A 17,250-nucleotide genomic window follows, 5' to 3' on the forward strand; every position below is an offset into this window, starting at 1 on the left:
TCTGTCTGCTGTGTAGGACCCCCCCACTAAACTATATATATATACTATATACTATATACTCCTCCCTGTCTGCTGGGTGAAACCCCCCCACCACTCTCTCCTGTATCATCTCAACCTGAGATGCCGTGGTGCGTTCAGGGACTCAGATATCCTGATGGTAGACTAGTGGTGAGCAGCTGGACGGTGCGTTCAGGGTTCAGCAGGAGTCTGTTTATCCAAAGCAGACCTCCATCAATCAGTCTACCCCCCCATCACACTGAGACACCCCAGAGACCCCGTCTACCCCCCCCCATCACCCCCAGTCCTGAGGGAGCTGGACCACCTGCTGCCTGTTAGTGTAATGAGCCCAGTGGCTCAGCTGGTTCTATATATATATATATATATATATATATATATATATATAAACAGAATAAAATAGTAAGAGGAGCAGTAGTATTTATGTAGTAGTGAGAGGAGCAGTAGTATTTATGTAGTAGTGAGAGGAGCAGTAGTATTTACGTAGTAGTGAGAGGAGCAGTAGTATTTATGTAGTAGTGAGAGGAGCAGTAGTATTTATGTAGTAGTGAGAGGAGCAGTAGTATTTATGTAGTAGTGAGAGGAGCAGTAGTATTTATGTAGTAGTAAGAGGAGCAGTAGTATTTATGTAGTAGTGAGAGGAGCAGTAGTATTTATGTAGTAGTGAGAGGAGCAGTAGTATTTATGTAGTAGTAAGAGGAGCAGTAGTATTTATGTAGTAGTGAGAGGAGCAGTAGTATTTATGTAGTAGTGAGAGGAGCAGTAGTATTTATGTAGTAGTGAGAGGAGCAGTAGTATTTATGTAGTAGTGAGAGGAGCAGTAGTATTTATGTAGTAGTGAGAGGAGCAGTAGTATTTATGTAGTAGTAAGAGGAGCAGTAGTATTTATGTAGTAGTGAGAGGAGCAGTAGTATTTATGTAGTAGTGAGAGGAGCAGTAGTATTTATGTAGTGGTGAGAGGAGCAGTAGTATTTATGTAGTAGTGAGAGGAGCAGTAGTATTTATGTAGTAGTGAGAGGAGCAGTAGTATTTATGTAGTAGTGAGAGGAGCAGTAGTATTTATGTAGTAGTAAGAGGAGCAGTAGTATTTATGTAGTAGTGAGAGGAGCAGTAGTATTTATGTAGTAGTAAGAGGAGCAGTAGTATTTATGTAGTAGTGAGAGGAGCAGTAGTATTTATGTAGTAGTGAGAGGAGCAGTAGTATTTATGTAGTAGTGAGAGGAGCAGTAGTATTTATGTAGTAGTGAGAGGAGCAGTAGTATTTATGTAGTAGTAAGAGGAGCAGTAGTATTTATGTAGTAGTGAGAGGAGCAGTAGTATTTATGTAGTAGTAAGAGGAGCAGTAGTATTTATGTAGTAGTGAGAGGAGCAGTAGTATTTATGTAGTAGTGAGAGGAGCAGTAGTATTTATGTAGTAGTGAGAGGAGCAGTAGTATTTATGTAGTAGTGAGAGGAGCAGTAGTATTTATGTAGTAGTGAGAGGAGCAGTAGTATTTATGTAGTAGTGAGAGGAGCAGTAGTATTTATGTAGTAGTGAGAGGAGCAGTAGTATTTATGTAGTAGTGAGAGGAGCAGTAGTATTTATGTAGTAGTAAGAGGAGCAGTAGTATTTATGTAGTAGTGAGAGGAGCAGTAGTATTTATGTAGTAGTGAGAGGAGCAGTAGTATTTATGTAGTAGTAAGAGGAGCAGTAGTATTTATGTAGTAGTGAGAGGAGCAGTAGTATTTATGTAGTAGTGAGAGGAGCAGTAGTATTTATGTAGTAGTAAGAGGAGCAGTAGTATTTATGTAGTAGTGAGAGGAGCAGTAGTATTTATGTAGTAGTGAGAGGAGCAGTAGTATTTATGTAGTAGTGAGAGGAGCAGTAGTATTTATGTAGTAGTGAGAGGAGCAGTAGTATTTATGTAGTAGTGAGAGGAGCAGTAGTATTTATGTAGTAGTAAGAGGAGCAGTAGTATTTATGTAGTAGTGAGAGGAGCAGTAGTATTTATGTAGTAGTGAGAGGAGCAGTAGTATTTATGTAGTAGTGAGAGGAGCAGTAGTATTTATGTAGTAGTAAGAGGAGCAGTAGTATTTATGTAGTAGTGAGAGGAGCAGTAGTATTTATGTAGTAGTGAGAGGAGCAGTAGTATTTATGTAGTAGTGAGAGGAGCAGTAGTATTTATGTAGTAGTAAGAGGAGCAGTAGTATTTATGTAGTAGTGAGAGGAGCAGTAGTATTTATGTAGTAGTGAGAGGAGCAGTAGTATTTATGTAGTAGTAAGAGGAGCAGTAGTATTTATGTAGTAGTGAGAGGAGCAGTAGTATTTATGTAGTAGTGAGAGGAGCAGTAGTATTTATGTAGTAGTGAGAGGAGCAGTAGTATTTATGTAGTAGTAAGAGGAGCAGTAGTATTTATGTAGTAGTGAGAGGAGCAGTAGTATTTATGTAGTAGTGAGAGGAGCAGTAGTATTTATGTAGTAGTGAGAGGAGCAGTAGTATTTATGTAGTAGTAAGAGGAGCAGTAGTATTTATGTAGTAGTGAGAGGAGCAGTAGTATTTATGTAGTAGTGAGAGGAGCAGTAGTATTTATGTAGTAGTGAGAGGAGCAGTAGTATTTATGTAGTAGTGAGAGGAGCAGTAGTATTTATGTAGTAGTGAGAGGAGCAGTAGTATTTATGTAGTAGTAAGAGGAGCAGTAGTATTTATGTAGTAGTAAGAGGAGCAGTAGTATTTATGTAGTAGTGAGAGGAGCAGTAGTATTTATGTAGTAGTGAGAGGAGCAGTAGTATTTATGTAGTAGTGAGAGGAGCAGTAGTATTTATGTAGTAGTGAGAGGAGCAGTAGTATTTATGTAGTAGTGAGAGGAGCAGTAGTATTTATGTAGTAGTAAGAGGAGCAGTAGTATTTATGTAGTAGTGAGAGGAGCAGTAGTATTTATGTAGTAGTAAGAGGAGCAGTAGTATTTATGTAGTAGTGAGAGGAGCAGTAGTATTTATGTAGTAGTGAGAGGAGCAGTAGTATTTATGTAGTAGTGAGAGGAGCAGTAGTATTTATGTAGTAGTGAGAGGAGCAGTAGTATTTATGTAGTAGTGAGAGGAGCAGTAGTATTTATGTAGTAGTAAGAGGAGCAGTAGTATTTATGTAGTAGTAAGAGGAGCAGTAGTATTTATGTAGTAGTGAGAGGAGCAGTAGTATTTATGTAGTAGTAAGAGGAGCAGTAGTATTTATGTAGTAGTGAGAGGAGCAGTAGTATTTATGTAGTAGTGAGAGGAGCAGTAGTATTTATGTAGTAGTGAGAGGAGCAGTAGTATTTATGTAGTAGTAAGAGGAGCAGTAGTATTTATGTAGTAGTGAGAGGAGCAGTAGTATTTATGTAGTAGTGAGAGGAGCAGTAGTATTTATGTAGTAGTAAGAGGAGCAGTAGTATTTATGTAGTAGTGAGAGGAGCAGTAGTATTTATGTAGTAGTGAGAGGAGCAGTAGTATTTATGTAGTAGTGAGAGGAGCAGTAGTATTTATGTAGTAGTGAGAGGAGCAGTAGTATTTATGTAGTAGTGAGAGGAGCAGTAGTATTTATGTAGTAGTGAGAGGAGCAGTAGTATTTATGTAGTAGTAAGAGGAGCAGTAGTATTTATGTAGTAGTGAGAGGAGCAGTAGTATTTATGTAGTAGTAAGAGGAGCAGTAGTATTTATGTAGTAGTGAGAGGAGTCAGTAGTATTTATGTAGTAGTGAGAGGAGCAGTAGTATTTATGTAGTAGTGAGAGGAGCAGTAGTATTTATGTAGTAGTGAGAGGAGCAGTAGTATTTATGTAGTAGTGAGAGGAGCAGTAGTATTTATGTAGTAGTAAGAGGAGCAGTAGTATTTATGTAGTAGTGAGAGGAGCAGTAGTATTTATGTAGTAGTGAGAGGAGCAGTAGTATTTATGTAGTAGTGAGAGGAGCAGTAGTATTTATGTAGTAGTGAAGAGGAGCAGTAGTATTTATGTAGTAGTAAGAGGAGCAGTAGTATTTATGTAGTAGTGAGAGGAGCAGTAGTATTTATGTAGTAGTGAGAGGAGCAGTAGTATTTATGTAGTAGTGAGAGGAGCAGTAGTATTTATGTAGTAGTAAGAGGAGCAGTAGTATTTATGTAGTAGTGAGAGGAGCAGTAGTATTTATGTAGTAGTGAGAGGAGCAGTAGTATTTATGTAGTAGTGAGAGGAGCAGTAGTATTTATGTAGTAGTGAGAGTAGTATTTATGTAGTAGTGAGAGGAGCAGTAGTATTTATGTAGTAGTGAGAGGAGCAGTAGTATTTATGTAGTAGTGAGAGGAGCAGTAGTATTTATGTAGTAGTGAGAGGAGCAGTAGTATTTATGTAGTAGTGAGAGGAGCAGTAGTATTTATGTAGTAGTGAGAGGAGCAGTAGTATTTATGTAGTAGTGAGAGGAGCAGTAGTATTTATGTAGTAGTGAGAGGAGCAGTAGTATTTATGTAGTAGTGAGAGGAGCAGTAGTATTTATGTAGTAGTGAGAGGAGCAGTAGTATTTATGTAGTAGTGAGAGGAGCAGTAGTATTTATGTAGTAGTGAGAGGAGCAGTAGTATTTATGTAGTAGTGAGAGGAGCAGTAGTATTTATGTAGTAGTGAGAGGAGCAGTAGTATTTATGTAGTAGTGAGAGGAGCAGTAGTATTTATGTAGTAGTAAGAGGAGCAGTAGTATTTATGTAGTAGTAAGAGGAGCAGTAGTATTTATGTAGTAGTGAGAGGAGCAGTAGTATTTATGTAGTAGTGAGAGGAGCAGTAGTATTTATGTAGTAGTGAGAGGAGCAGTAGTATTTATGTAGTAGTAAGAGGAGCAGTAGTATTTATGTAGTAGTGAGAGGAGCAGTAGTATTTATGTAGTAGTGAGAGGAGCAGTAGTATTTATGTAGTAGTGAGAGGAGCAGTAGTATTTATGTAGTAGTGAGAGGAGCAGTAGTATTTATGTAGTAGTAAGAGGAGCAGTAGTATTTATGTAGTAGTAAGAGGAGCAGTAGTATTTATGTAGTAGTGAGAGGAGCAGTAGTATTTATGTAGTAGTGAGAGGAGCAGTAGTATTTATGTAGTAGTGAGAGGAGCAGTAGTATTTATGTAGTAGTGAGAGGAGCAGTAGTATTTATGTAGTAGTGAGAGGAGCAGTAGTATTTATGTAGTAATGAGAGGAGCAGTAGTATTTATGTAGTAGTAAGAGGAGCAGTAGTATTTATGTAGTAGTGAGAGGAGCAGTAGTATTTATGTAGTAGTGAGAGGAGCAGTAGTATTTATGTAGTAGTAAGAGGAGCAGTAGTATTTATGTAGTAGTAAGAGGAGCAGTAGTATTTATGTAGTAGTGAGAGGAGCAGTAGTATTTATGTAGTAGTGAGAGGAGCAGTAGTATTTATGTAGTAGTAAGAGGAGCAGTAGTATTTATGTAGTAGTGAGAGGAGCAGTAGTATTTATGTAGTAGTGAGAGGAGCAGTAGTATTTATGTAGTAGTGAGAGGAGCAGTAGTATTTATGTAGTAGTGAGAGGAGCAGTAGTATTTATGTAGTAGTGAGAGGAGCAGTAGTATTTATGTAGTAGTGAGAGGAGCAGTAGTATTTATGTAGTAGTGAGAGGAGCAGTAGTATTTATGTAGTAGTGAGAGGAGCAGTAGTATTTATGTAGTAGTGAGAGGAGCAGTAGTATTTATGTAGTAGTAAGAGGAGCAGTAGTATTTATGTAGTAGTGAGAGGAGCAGTAGTATTTATGTAGTAGTGAGAGGAGCAGTAGTATTTATGTAGTAGTGAGAGGAGCAGTAGTATTTATGTAGTAGTGAGAGGAGCAGTAGTATTTATGTTATGTAGTAGTAAGAGGAGCAGTAGTATTTATGTAGTAGTGAGAGGAGCAGTAGTATTTATGTAGTAGTAAGAGGAGCAGTAGTATTTATGTAGTAGTGAGAGGAGCAGTAGTATTTATGTAGTAGTGAGAGGAGCAGTAGTATTTATGTAGTAGTGAGAGGAGCAGTAGTATTTATGTAGTAGTGAGAGGAGCAGTAGTATTTATGTAGTAGTGAGAGGAGCAGTAGTATTTATGTAGTAGTGAGAGGAGCAGTAGTATTTATGTAGTAGTGAGAGGAGCAGTAGTATTTATGTAGTAGTGAGAGGAGCAGTAGTATTTATGTAGTAGTGAGAGGAGCAGTAGTATTTATGTAGTAGTAAGAGGAGCAGTAGTATTTATGTAGTAGTGAGAGGAGCAGTAGTATTTATGTAGTAGTAAGAGGAGCAGTAGTATTTATGTAGTAGTGAGAGGAGCAGTAGTATTTATGTAGTAGTGAGAGGAGCAGTAGTATTTATGTAGTAGTGAGAGGAGCAGTAGTATTTATGTAGTAGTGAGAGGAGCAGTAGTATTTATGTAGTAGTGAGAGGAGCAGTAGTATTTATGTAGTAGTGAGAGGAGCAGTAGTATTTATGTAGTAGTAAGAGGAGCAGTAGTATTTATGTAGTAGTAAGAGGAGCAGTAGTATTTATGTAGTAGTGAGAGGAGCAGTAGTATTTATGTAGTAGTAAGAGGAGCAGTAGTATTTATGTAGTAGTAAGAGGAGCAGTAGTATTTATGTAGTAGTAAGAGGAGCAGTAGTATTTATGTAGTAGTGAGAGGAGCAGTAGTATTTATGTAGTAGTAAGAGGAGCAGTAGTATTTATGTAGTAGTAAGAGGAGCAGTAGTATTTATGTAGTAGTGAGAGGAGCAGTAGTATTTATGTAGTAGTGAGAGGAGCAGTAGTATTTATGTAGTAGTAAGAGGAGCAGTAGTATTTATGTAGTAGTGAGAGGAGCAGTAGTATTTATGTAGTAGTGAGAGGAGCAGTAGTATTTATGTAGTAGTGAGAGGAGCAGTAGTATTTATGTAGTAGTGAGAGGAGCAGTAGTATTTATGTAGTAGTGAGAGGAGCAGTAGTATTTATGTAGTAGTGAGAGGAGCAGTAGTATTTATGTAGTAGTGAGAGGAGCAGTAGTATTTATGTAGTAGTGAGAGGAGCAGTAGTATTTATGTAGTAGTGAGAGGAGCAGTAGTATTTATGTAGTAGTGAGAGGAGCAGTAGTATTTATGTAGTAGTGAGAGGAGCAGTAGTATTTATGTAGTAGTGAGAGGAGCAGTAGTATTTATGTAGTAGTGAGAGGAGCAGTAGTATTTATGTAGTAGTGAGAGGAGCAGTAGTATTTATGTAGTAGTGAGAGGAGCAGTAGTATTTATGTAGTAGTGAGAGGAGCAGTAGGTATTTATGTAGTAGTGGAGAGGAGCAGTAGTATTTATGTAGTAGTAAGAGGAGCAGTAGTATTTATGTAGTAATGAGAGGAGCAGTAGTATTTATGTAGTAGTAAGAGGAGCAGTAGTATTTATGTAGTAGTGAGAGGAGCAGTAGTATTTATGTAGTAGTGAGAGGAGCAGTAGTATTTATGTAGTAGTGAGAGGAGCAGTAGTATTTATGTAGTAGTGAGAGGAGCAGTAGTATTTATGTAGTAGTGAGAGGAGCAGTAGTATTTATGTAGTAGTGAGAGGAGCAGTAGTATTTATGTAGTAGTGAGAGGAGCAGTAGTATTTATGTAGTAGTGAGAGGAGCAGTAGTATTTATGTAGTAGTGAGAGGAGCAGTAGTATTTATGTAGTAGTGAGAGGAGCAGTAGTATTTATGTAGTAGTGAGAGGAGCAGTAGTATTTATGTAGTAGTGAGAGGAGCAGTAGTATTTATGTAGTAGTGAGAGGAGCAGTAGTATTTATGTAGTAGTGAGAGGAGCAGTAGTATTTATGTAGTAGTGAGAGGAGCAGTAGTATTTATGTAGTAGTGAGAGGAGCAGTAGTATTTATGTAGTAGTGAGAGGAGCAGTAGTATTTATGTAGTAGTGAGAGGAGCAGTAGTATTTATGTAGTAGTGAGAGGAGCAGTAGTATTTATGTAGTAGTGAGAGGAGCAGTAGTATTTATGTAGTAGTGAGAGGAGCAGTAGTATTTATGTAGTAGTGAAGAGGAGCAGTAGTATTTATGTAGTAGTGAGAGGAGCAGTAGTATTTATGTAGTAGTGAGAGGAGCAGTAGTATTTATGTAGTAGTAAGAGGAGCAGTAGTATTTATGTAGTAGTGAGAGGAGCAGTAGTATTTATGTAGTAGTGAGAGGAGCAGTAGTATTTATGTAGTAGTGAGAGGAGCAGTAGTATTTATGTAGTAGTGAGAGGAGCAGTAGTATTTATGTAGTAGTGAGAGGAGCAGTAGTATTTATGTAGTAGTGAGAGGAGCAGTAGTATTTATGTAGTAGTGAGAGGAGCAGTAGTATTTATGTAGTAGTGAGAGGAGCAGTAGTATTTATGTAGTAGTGAGAGGAGCAGTAGTATTTATGTAGTAGTGAGAGGAGCAGTAGTATTTATGTAGTAGTGAGAGGAGCAGTAGTATTTATGTAGTAGTGAGAGGAGCAGTAGTATTTATGTAGTAGTGAGAGGAGCAGTAGTATTTATGTAGTAGTGAGAGGAGCAGTAGTATTTATGTAGTAGTGAGAGGAGCAGTAGTATTTATGTAGTAGTGAGAGGAGCAGTAGTATTTATGTAGTATGAGAGGAGCAGTAGTATTTATGTAGTAGTGAGAGGAGCAGTAGTATTTATGTAGTAGTGAGAGGAGCAGTAGTATTTATGTAGTAGTAAGAGGAGCAGTAGTATTTATGTAGTAGTGAGAGGAGCAGTAGTATTTATGTAGTAGTGAGAGGAGCAGTAGTATTTACGTAGTAGTGAGAGGAGCAGTAGTATTTACGTAGTAGTGAGAGGAGCAGTAGTATTTACGTAGTAGTAAGAGGAGCAGTAGTATTTATGTAGTAGTGAGAGGAGCAGTAGTATTTATGTAGTAGTGAGAGGAGCAGTAGTATTTACGTAGTAGTGAGAGGAGCAGTAGTATTTACGTAGTAGTGAGAGGAGCAGTAGTATTTACGTAGTAGTGAGAGGAGCAGTAGTATTTACGTAGTAGTGAGAGGAGCAGTAGTATTTACGTAGTAGTGAGAGGAGCAGTAGTATTTATGTAGTAATGAGAGGAGCAGTAGTATTTATGTAGTAGTGAGAGGAGCAGTAGTATTTATGTAGTAATGAGAGGAGCAGTAGTATTTATGTAGTAGTGAGAGGAGCAGTAGTATTTATGTAGTAGTGAGAGGAGCAGTAGTATTTATGTAGTAGTAAGAGGAGCAGTAGTATTTATGTAGTAGTGAGAGGAGCAGTAGTATTTACGTAGTAGTAAGAGGAGCAGTAGTATTTATGTAGTAGTGAGAGGAGCAGTAGTATTTATGTAGTAGTGAGAGGAGCAGTAGTATTTATGTAGTAGTGAGAGGAGCAGTAGTATTTATGTAGTAGTAAGAGGAGCAGTAGTATTTATGTAGTAGTGAGAGGAGCAGTAGTATTTACGTAGTAGTAAGAGGAGCAGTAGTATTTATGTAGTAGTGAGAGTAGCAGTAGTATTTATGTAGTAGTAAGAGGAGCAGTAGTATTTATGTAGTAGTAAGAGGAGCAGTAGTATTTATGTAGTAGTAAGAGGAGCAGTAGTATTTATGTAGTAGTGAGAGTAGCAGTAGTATTTATGTAGTAGTAAGAGGAGCAGTAGTATTTAATCTGATCTGATGTGTTTTTATTGACAGATATTAAAGTCAAAGAGCAGAGCATCGAGAACATGATGAGGTAAGAACCAGAACCAGATCCAGATTCAGATCCTCCTCTGGGTTTATCTGATGTCTTCCGCAGCTCACAGCTGGTACCAGGTTTTTAGGCTGATGATGTCATGGTGATGTCATCCATCTGTTGATCTCAGAGCTGCTGCAGATTTAAATCACGACGATCATAAAGATTAAAGTTAATAATTAGTTAATATTTAGAGAATAAAGGAAAATAAGAAAATGTCGAAACATTTTATGAAGAAAAGTCGTAGTATAGTATGTCGAAAAACTAATAAAATAAAGTCATAGCACAGTATGTCGAAGTTTTTTTTTTTTTTAAGTCATAGTATAGTATGTATAAGTTTAAAAAAGGTAGTCGTAGTATAGTACGTCGAAGTTTTTAAAAAAAAAGTCGTAGTATAGTATGTCGAAAAATTTCATAAGTCATAGTACAGTATGTCAGTTTTATAAAAAAGTCATAGAATAGAATGACGGAAAATTTTATGAAAAAAACGTCATAGTATAGTATGTCGAAGTTTTTAAAAAATAAAGTCATAGTATAGTTTGTCGCATAATTCATAAAAAAAGTCGGAGTTTGGCAAAAAATGTTATATTATAGTATGTCATAAGTCAACATAGTATTGTATGTTATAAAATGTCATATAAAGATATATTAATATTAAAACTTCCAAAACATTCTTCTAAAGTTCATTCAATGGAAACCTGTAAAGTTGTTTTTTAGGGGTTTCTATTATTCCTTAATAACTTAATCTCTGCAGAACGTCCAATAACAACAATCCATCAATACATCAAGGTTTCATGTCATCTGTCCTGAATCTGATGCATTCCTCAGATAGTTCTCATGTTTGGGAAGGTTGAACCCTCAACGGGTTTAATGAGATGATTGATTTATTGATCTATTGACGGTTTATTGATGTATTGATTTCAGAGGGAAGAAGATCTACGAGCCTCCTCGCTTCATGACGGTCAGTCAGGCTGCAGATCAGCTGATCCAGATCATCCAGAGGAGGAGGGCGGAGGGGGCGGAGCTAGGTGAGTGACAGCTCGTCAGCTCTCTTCTGATTGGCTCAACAGATCACACAGCTGTTGACTGAAGATGTGACCCTGTGCTAACCAGCGTTCTTATCTCTCTCTCTGATGAATGCGTTGTCCTCTCCAGGTATGACAGAGGACACGGTGTGCGTGGCCGTGGCCCGGCTCGGCGCCGACGACCAGGCGATCCGCGCGGCGACGTTACATCAGCTGCTGTCGTGTGACCTCGGCGGTCCGCTCCATTCGCTGGTTGTCACCGGTCAACTCCACCCGCTGGAGGTGGACATGCTGCGAGTGAACGCAGAACCAAACGCACTGCAATACCTGAACATGATTGACAGCTCCACCTACTGCTCCTAACACACACACACACAATCTCCCCCACACACACAGAGCATCATCAGAGTAACCATGACAACGTCTGTATACACTGCTGTGATGTCATCAATAAAGATGGAGGTCAATAACCAGAGAAACAGTTATTATTTATTACAGTTGAAAAAGACTGAGACCTGCCGACTGGTCACATGGTCAGGTCACATGGTCTGGTTTGGTCACATGGTTTGGCACATTAAAAACACAGTGACATCACAGTCACACAGGACCAATCAGCTGGCAGCAGTCTGGTCCCAGCAGTGATGTCAGAAGGGGGGGGATTGTCTCTGATTCATGATGAAGGCACTTACCCAGAATGCTTTGCTCCAGTCTACAAAGTGCAGCAAGGACGGGGGTTGGGGGGGTTGAGTTGTACTGGAGCATCATGGGAGATCAGTCTAGTTCTCACTGCCCCCCCGCTGCTGTCAGTCTGACCCTCAGAGGTCACCTGATTGGTCCCAGCTTCTACATGTTGGGTTAGAGGTCACCTGCAGCAGGCTGAAGGTGATTGGTCCCAGCTGTTCAGAGGAGGAGGAGCTTCTACATGGCCGCTTTGTCGATCTGTACGTACAGCTGTCGAACGCCAGCCTGCAGACACAGAGACAACAGGTTACTACTACTACTACTGCAGACACAGAGACAACAGGTTAGTACTACTACTACAGACAAAAAGGCAACAGGTTAGTAGTACTACTACTGCAGACACAGGGACAACAGGTTAGTACTACTACTACTGCAGACACAGGGACAACAGGTTAGTACTACTACTACTGCAGACACAGGGACAACAGGTTAGTACTACTACTACTACAGACACAGAGACAACAGGTTAGTACTACTACTACTGCAGACACAGAGGCAACAGGTTAGTACTACTACTGCAGACACAGAGACAACAGGTTAGTACTACTACTACTACAGACAGAGACAACAGGTTAGTACTACTACTACTACAGACACAAAGGCAACAGGTTAGTACTACTACTGCAGACACAGAGACAACAGGTTAGTAGTACTACTACTACTGCAGACACAGGGACAACAGGTTAGTACTACTACTACTACAGACAGAGACAACAGGTTAGTACTACTACTACTACAGACACAAAGGCAACAGGTTAGTACTACTACTGCAGACACAGAGACAACAGGTTAGTACTACTACTACTGCAGACACAGGGACAACAGGTTAGTACTACTACTACTGCAGACACAGGGACAACAGGTTAGTACTACTACTGCAGACACAGAGACAACAGGTTAGTAGTACTACTACTACTGCAGACACAGGGACAACAGGTTAGTACTACTACTGCAGACACAGGGACAACAGGTTAGTACTACTACTACTACTGCAGACACAGGGACAACAGGTTAGTACTACTACTGCAGACACAGGGACAACAGGTTAGTACTACTACTGCAGACACAGAGACAACAGGTTAGTAGTACTACTACTACTGCAGACACAGGGACAACAGGTTAGTACTACTACTGCAGACACAGGGACAACAGGTTAGTACTACTATTGCAGACACAGGGACAACAGGTTAGTACTACTACTGCAGACACAGGGACAACAGGTTAGTACTACTACTGCAGACACAGAGACAACAGGTTAGTACTACTACTGCAGACACAGGGACAACAGGTTAGTACTACTACTACTGCAGACACAGGGACAACAGCTTAGTACTACTACTGCAGACACAGGGACAACAGCTTAGTACTACTGCAGACACAGGGACAACAGGTTAGTACTACTACTACTAATACTACTACAGACACAGGGACAACAGGTTAGTACTAATACATACACAGGGACAACAGGTTAGTACTACTACTGCAGACACAGAGACAACAGGTTAGTACTACTACTGCAGACACAGGGACAACAGGTTAGTACTACTACTGCAGACAGAGACAACAGGTTAGTACTACTACCTCTGCAGACACAGACAACAGGTTAGTACTACTACTACTACTGCTGCAGACAGAGACAACAGGTTAGTACTACTACTACTACTGCAGACACAGACAACAGGTTAGTACTACTACTACAGACACAGGGACAACAGGTTAGTGCTACTACTACTACTGCACACAGAGACAACAGGTTAGTACTACTACTGCAGACACAGGGACAACAGGTTAGTACTACTACTACAGACAGAGACAACAGGTTAGTACTACTACCTCTGCAGACACAGAGACAACAGGTTAGTACTACTACTACTACTGCAGACACAGAGACAACAGGTTAGTACTACTACCTCTGCAGACACAGAGACAACAGGTTAGTACTACTACCTCTGCAGACACAGAGACAACAGGTTAGTACTACTACCTCTGCAGACACAGAGACAACAGGTTAGCACTACTACTACTGCAGACACAGAGACAACAGGTTAGTACTACTACTACTACTACTGCAGACACAGAGACAACAGGTTAGTACTACTACTACTGCAGACACAGGGACAACAGGTTAGTACTACTACTGCAGACAGAGACAACAGGTTAGTACTACTACTACTACTACTACTGCAGACACAGAGACAACAGGTTAGTACTACTACTACTGCAGACACAGGGACAACAGGTTAGTACTACTACTACAGACAGACAACAGGTTAGTACTACTACTGCAGACAGACAACAGGATAGTACTACTACTGCAGACACAGAGACAACAGGTTAGTACTACTACTACTGCAGACACAGAGACAACAGGTTAGTACTACTACTGCAGACACAGAGACAACAGGTTAGTACTACTACTACTACTACTACTACTACTACTACTACTGAAGACACAGAGACAACCGGTTAGTACTACTACTACTTCTGCAAACAAAGGGACAACAGGTTAGTACTACTGCAGACATAGAGACAACAGGTTAGTACTACTACTACTACTGCAGACACAACAGGTTAGTACTACTACTACTACTGCAGACACAGGGACAACATGTTAGTACTGCTACTGCTGCTACTACTGCTGCTACTATTGCTGCTACTATTGCTGCTTATACTACTACTACTACTGCTACTGCTACAGACACAGAGACAACAGGTCAATACTACTATTATTACTATTACTATTACTACTATTACTATTACTACTACTACTACTACAGGTACCTGTGTGAAGATGTGATGTGTGAAGATGCGGTGCGTTCAGGTACCCATGTGATGTGTGAAGATGCGGTGCGTTCAGGTACCAGTGTGAAGGTGCGGTGCGTTCAGGTACCTGTGTGAAGATGTGGTGCGTTCAGGTACCTCTGTGAAGATGTGGTGTGTGAAGATGCGGTGCGTTCAGGTACCTGTGTGAAGATGCGGTGCGTTCAGGTACCTGTGTGAAGATGCGGTGCGTTCAGGTACCTGTGTGAAGATGCGGTGTGTTCAGGTACCTGTGTGAAGATGTGATGTGTGAAGATGCGGTGCGTTCAGGTACCCATGTGATGTGTGAAGATGCGGTGCGTTCAGGTACCAGTGTGAAGGTGCGGTGCGTTCAGGTACCTGTGTGAAGGTGCGGTGCGTTCAGGTACCTGTGTGAAGATGTGGTGCGTTCAGGTACCTCTGTGAAGATGTGGTGTGTGAAGATGCGGTGCATTCAGGTACCTGTGTGAAGGTGCGGTGTGTTCAGGTACCTGTGTGAAGATGTGGTGCGTTCAGGTACCTGTGTGAAGATGCGGTGCGTTCAGGTACCTGTGTGAAGATGCGGTGCGTTCAGGTACCTGTGTGAAGATGCGGTGCGTTCAGGTACCTGTGTGAAGATGCGGTGTGTTCAGGTACCTGTGTGAAGATGTGATGTGTGAAGATATGGTGCGTTCAGGTACCTGTGTGAAGATGTGCTGTGTGAAGATGCGGTGCGTTCAGGTACCTGTGTGAAGATGTGATGTGTGAAGATGCGGTGTGTTCAGGTACCTGTGTGAAGATGTGATGTGTGAAGATGCGGTGCGTTCAGGTACCTGTGTGAAGATGTGATGTGTGGAGATGCGGTGCGTTCAGGTACCTGTGTGAAGATGTGATGTGTGAAGTTGCGGTGCGTTCAGGTACCTGTGTGAAGATGTGATGTGTGAAGATGCGGTGTGTTCAGGTACCTGTGTGAAGATGTGATGTGTGAAGATATGGTGCGTTCAGGTACCTGTGTGAAGATGTGATGTGTGAAGATGCGGTGTGTGAAGATATGGTGCGTTCAGGTACCTGTGTGAAGATGTGATGTGTGAAGATGCGGTGCGTTCAGGTACCTGTGTGAAGATGCGATGCGTTCAGGTACCCATGTGAAGATGTGATGTGTGAAGATGCGGTGCGTTCAGGTACCTGTGTAAAGATGCGGTGCATTCAGGTACCTGAGTGAAGATGTGATGTGTGAAGATGTGATGTGTGAAGATGCGGTGCGTTCAGGTACCTGTGTGAAGATGTGATGTGTGAAGATGCGGTGCGTTCAGGTACCTGTGTGAAGATGTGATGTGTGAAGATGCGGTGCGTTCAGGTACCTGTGTGAAGATGTGATGTGTGAAGATGCGGTGCGTTCTGGTACCTGTGTGAAGATGCGATGCGTTCAGGTACCTGTGTGAAGATGTGATATGTGAAGATGCGGTGCGTTCAGGTACCTGTGTGAAGATGCGGTGCGTTCAGGTACCTGTGTGAAGATGTGATATGTGAAGATGCGGTGCGTTCAGGTACCTGTGTGAAGATGCGGTGCGTTCAGGTACCTGTGTGAAGATGTGATGTGTGAAGATGCGGTGCGTTCAGGTACCTGTGTGAAGATGCGGTGCGTTCAGGTACCTGTGTGAAGATGCGGTGCGTTCAGGTACCCGTGTGAAGATGTGATGCGTGAAGATATGGTGCGTTCAGGTACCTGTAGGTCCTTCTCATTTCAGCATTTTTCGCCTCCTCGTCTCCTCGCTCCTCGATCCTCGATCCTCCGGCTGTGACCCGGAAATCGATCTCAGTCCTCCATCTTGAAGGACGTCCCAATTCATAAAATGCGCATCGAGGAGCGAGGATGGAGGAGCGAGGATGGAGGAGCGAGGATGGAGGAGCGAGGATGGGGGAGCGAGGATGGAGGAGCGAGGATGGGGGAGCGAGGATGGAGGAGCGAGGAGCGAGGATGGAGGAGCGAGGATGGGGGAGCGAGGATGGAGGAGCGAGGAGCGAGGATGGAGGAGCGAGGAGCGAGGATGGAGGAGCGAGGATGGGGGAGCGAGGATGGAGGAGCGAGGAGCGAGGATGGAGGAGCGAGGATGGAGGAGCGAGGAGCGAGGATGGAGGAGCGAGGAGCGAGGATGGAGGAGCGAGGAGCGAGGATGGAGGAGCGAGGATGGGGGAGCGAGGATGGCGGAGCGAGGAGCGAGGAGCGAGGATGGAGGAGCGAGGATGGAGGAGCGAGGATGGGGGAGCGAGGATGGAGGAGCGAGGAGCGAGGATGGGGGAGCGAGGATGGAGGAGCGAGGAGCGAGGATGGGGGAGCGAGGATGGAGGAGCGAGGAGCGAGGATGGAGGAGCTATGAGCGAGGATACACCAGTGCATCCTCCAGTGTTTCCTGCACGGAAGTTTGTCACCGACCGACACGCCCCCTTATTGGATATCAGTTATTGATTGGACGCTGCGCCGATCAGACTGATCAGATATCACTGAGTTTCATACCGGAGTGAAGACGGATCACAGATTAAACGATTTATAGTTTAGTTGTCTTCTGATTCACCATCTAGTTATAATCTGTGTTAACTGTAGGTGTGAACAGCAGACGGAGCATGTTGATGGTGAAGTGATCCAGCAGCAGAAGGACCTGCAGGAGCTCTGCTTCACACACCGTCACTGAAGGAGTCCGACTCTGAGGGAGTCCGACACTGAGGGAGTCCGACTCTGAGGGAGTCCGACACTGAGGGAGTCCGACTCTGAGGGAGTCCGACACTGAGGGAGTCCGACACTGAGGGAGTCCGACTCTGAGGGAGTCCGACTCTGAGGGAGTCCGACACTGAGGGAGTCCGACACTGAGGGAGTCCGACACTGAGGGAGTCCGACACTGAGGGAGTCCGACACTGAGGGAGTCCGACACTGAGGGAGTCCGACTCTGAGGGAGTCCGACTCTGAGGGAGTCCGACACTGAGGGAGTCCGACTCTGAGGGAGTCCGACTCTGAGGGAGTCCGACTCTGAGGGAGT

At 42.2% G+C, this 17,250-nt stretch overlaps 2 protein-coding genes across 2 annotated transcripts in view; one reads left to right on the plus strand and one right to left on the minus strand.

Annotated features, from left to right (window-relative positions):
• On the plus strand, nucleotides 1–11,178 carry LOC141763849 (diphthine methyl ester synthase-like). The gene is made up of 4 exons (XM_074628609.1): nucleotides 1–12; nucleotides 9,635–9,674; nucleotides 10,599–10,702; nucleotides 10,830–11,178. The coding sequence occupies exons 2-4, from the start codon at nucleotides 9,667–9,669 to the stop codon at nucleotides 11,060–11,062; spliced, it is 345 nt and encodes a 114-aa protein (XP_074484710.1). The 5' UTR covers nucleotides 1–12; nucleotides 9,635–9,666; the 3' UTR covers nucleotides 11,063–11,178.
• Nucleotides 11,167–17,250, minus strand: part of slc30a7 (solute carrier family 30 member 7) — a 23,198-nt gene continuing 17,114 nt past the window's right edge. The window contains exon 11 of the mRNA XM_074628608.1: nucleotides 11,167–11,665. Within this exon, the coding sequence (XP_074484709.1) occupies nucleotides 11,618–11,665 (48 nt within the window). The 3' untranslated portion in view covers nucleotides 11,167–11,617. The remainder of the gene's footprint in view (nucleotides 11,666–17,250) is intronic.

The sequence above is a fragment of the Sebastes fasciatus genome, unplaced genomic scaffold, assembly GCF_043250625.1.
Source record: "Sebastes fasciatus isolate fSebFas1 unplaced genomic scaffold, fSebFas1.pri Scaffold_62, whole genome shotgun sequence".
Classification (NCBI taxonomy): Eukaryota; Metazoa; Chordata; class Actinopteri; order Perciformes; family Sebastidae; genus Sebastes; species Sebastes fasciatus.

Coding starts and splice junctions, on each gene's coding strand:
- LOC141763849 (XM_074628609.1), top strand. Junction 10,703..10,829: donor GGCGGAGGGGGCGGAGCTAG/GTGAGTGACAGC, acceptor TGTCCTCTCCAG/GTATGACAGAGGACACGGTG.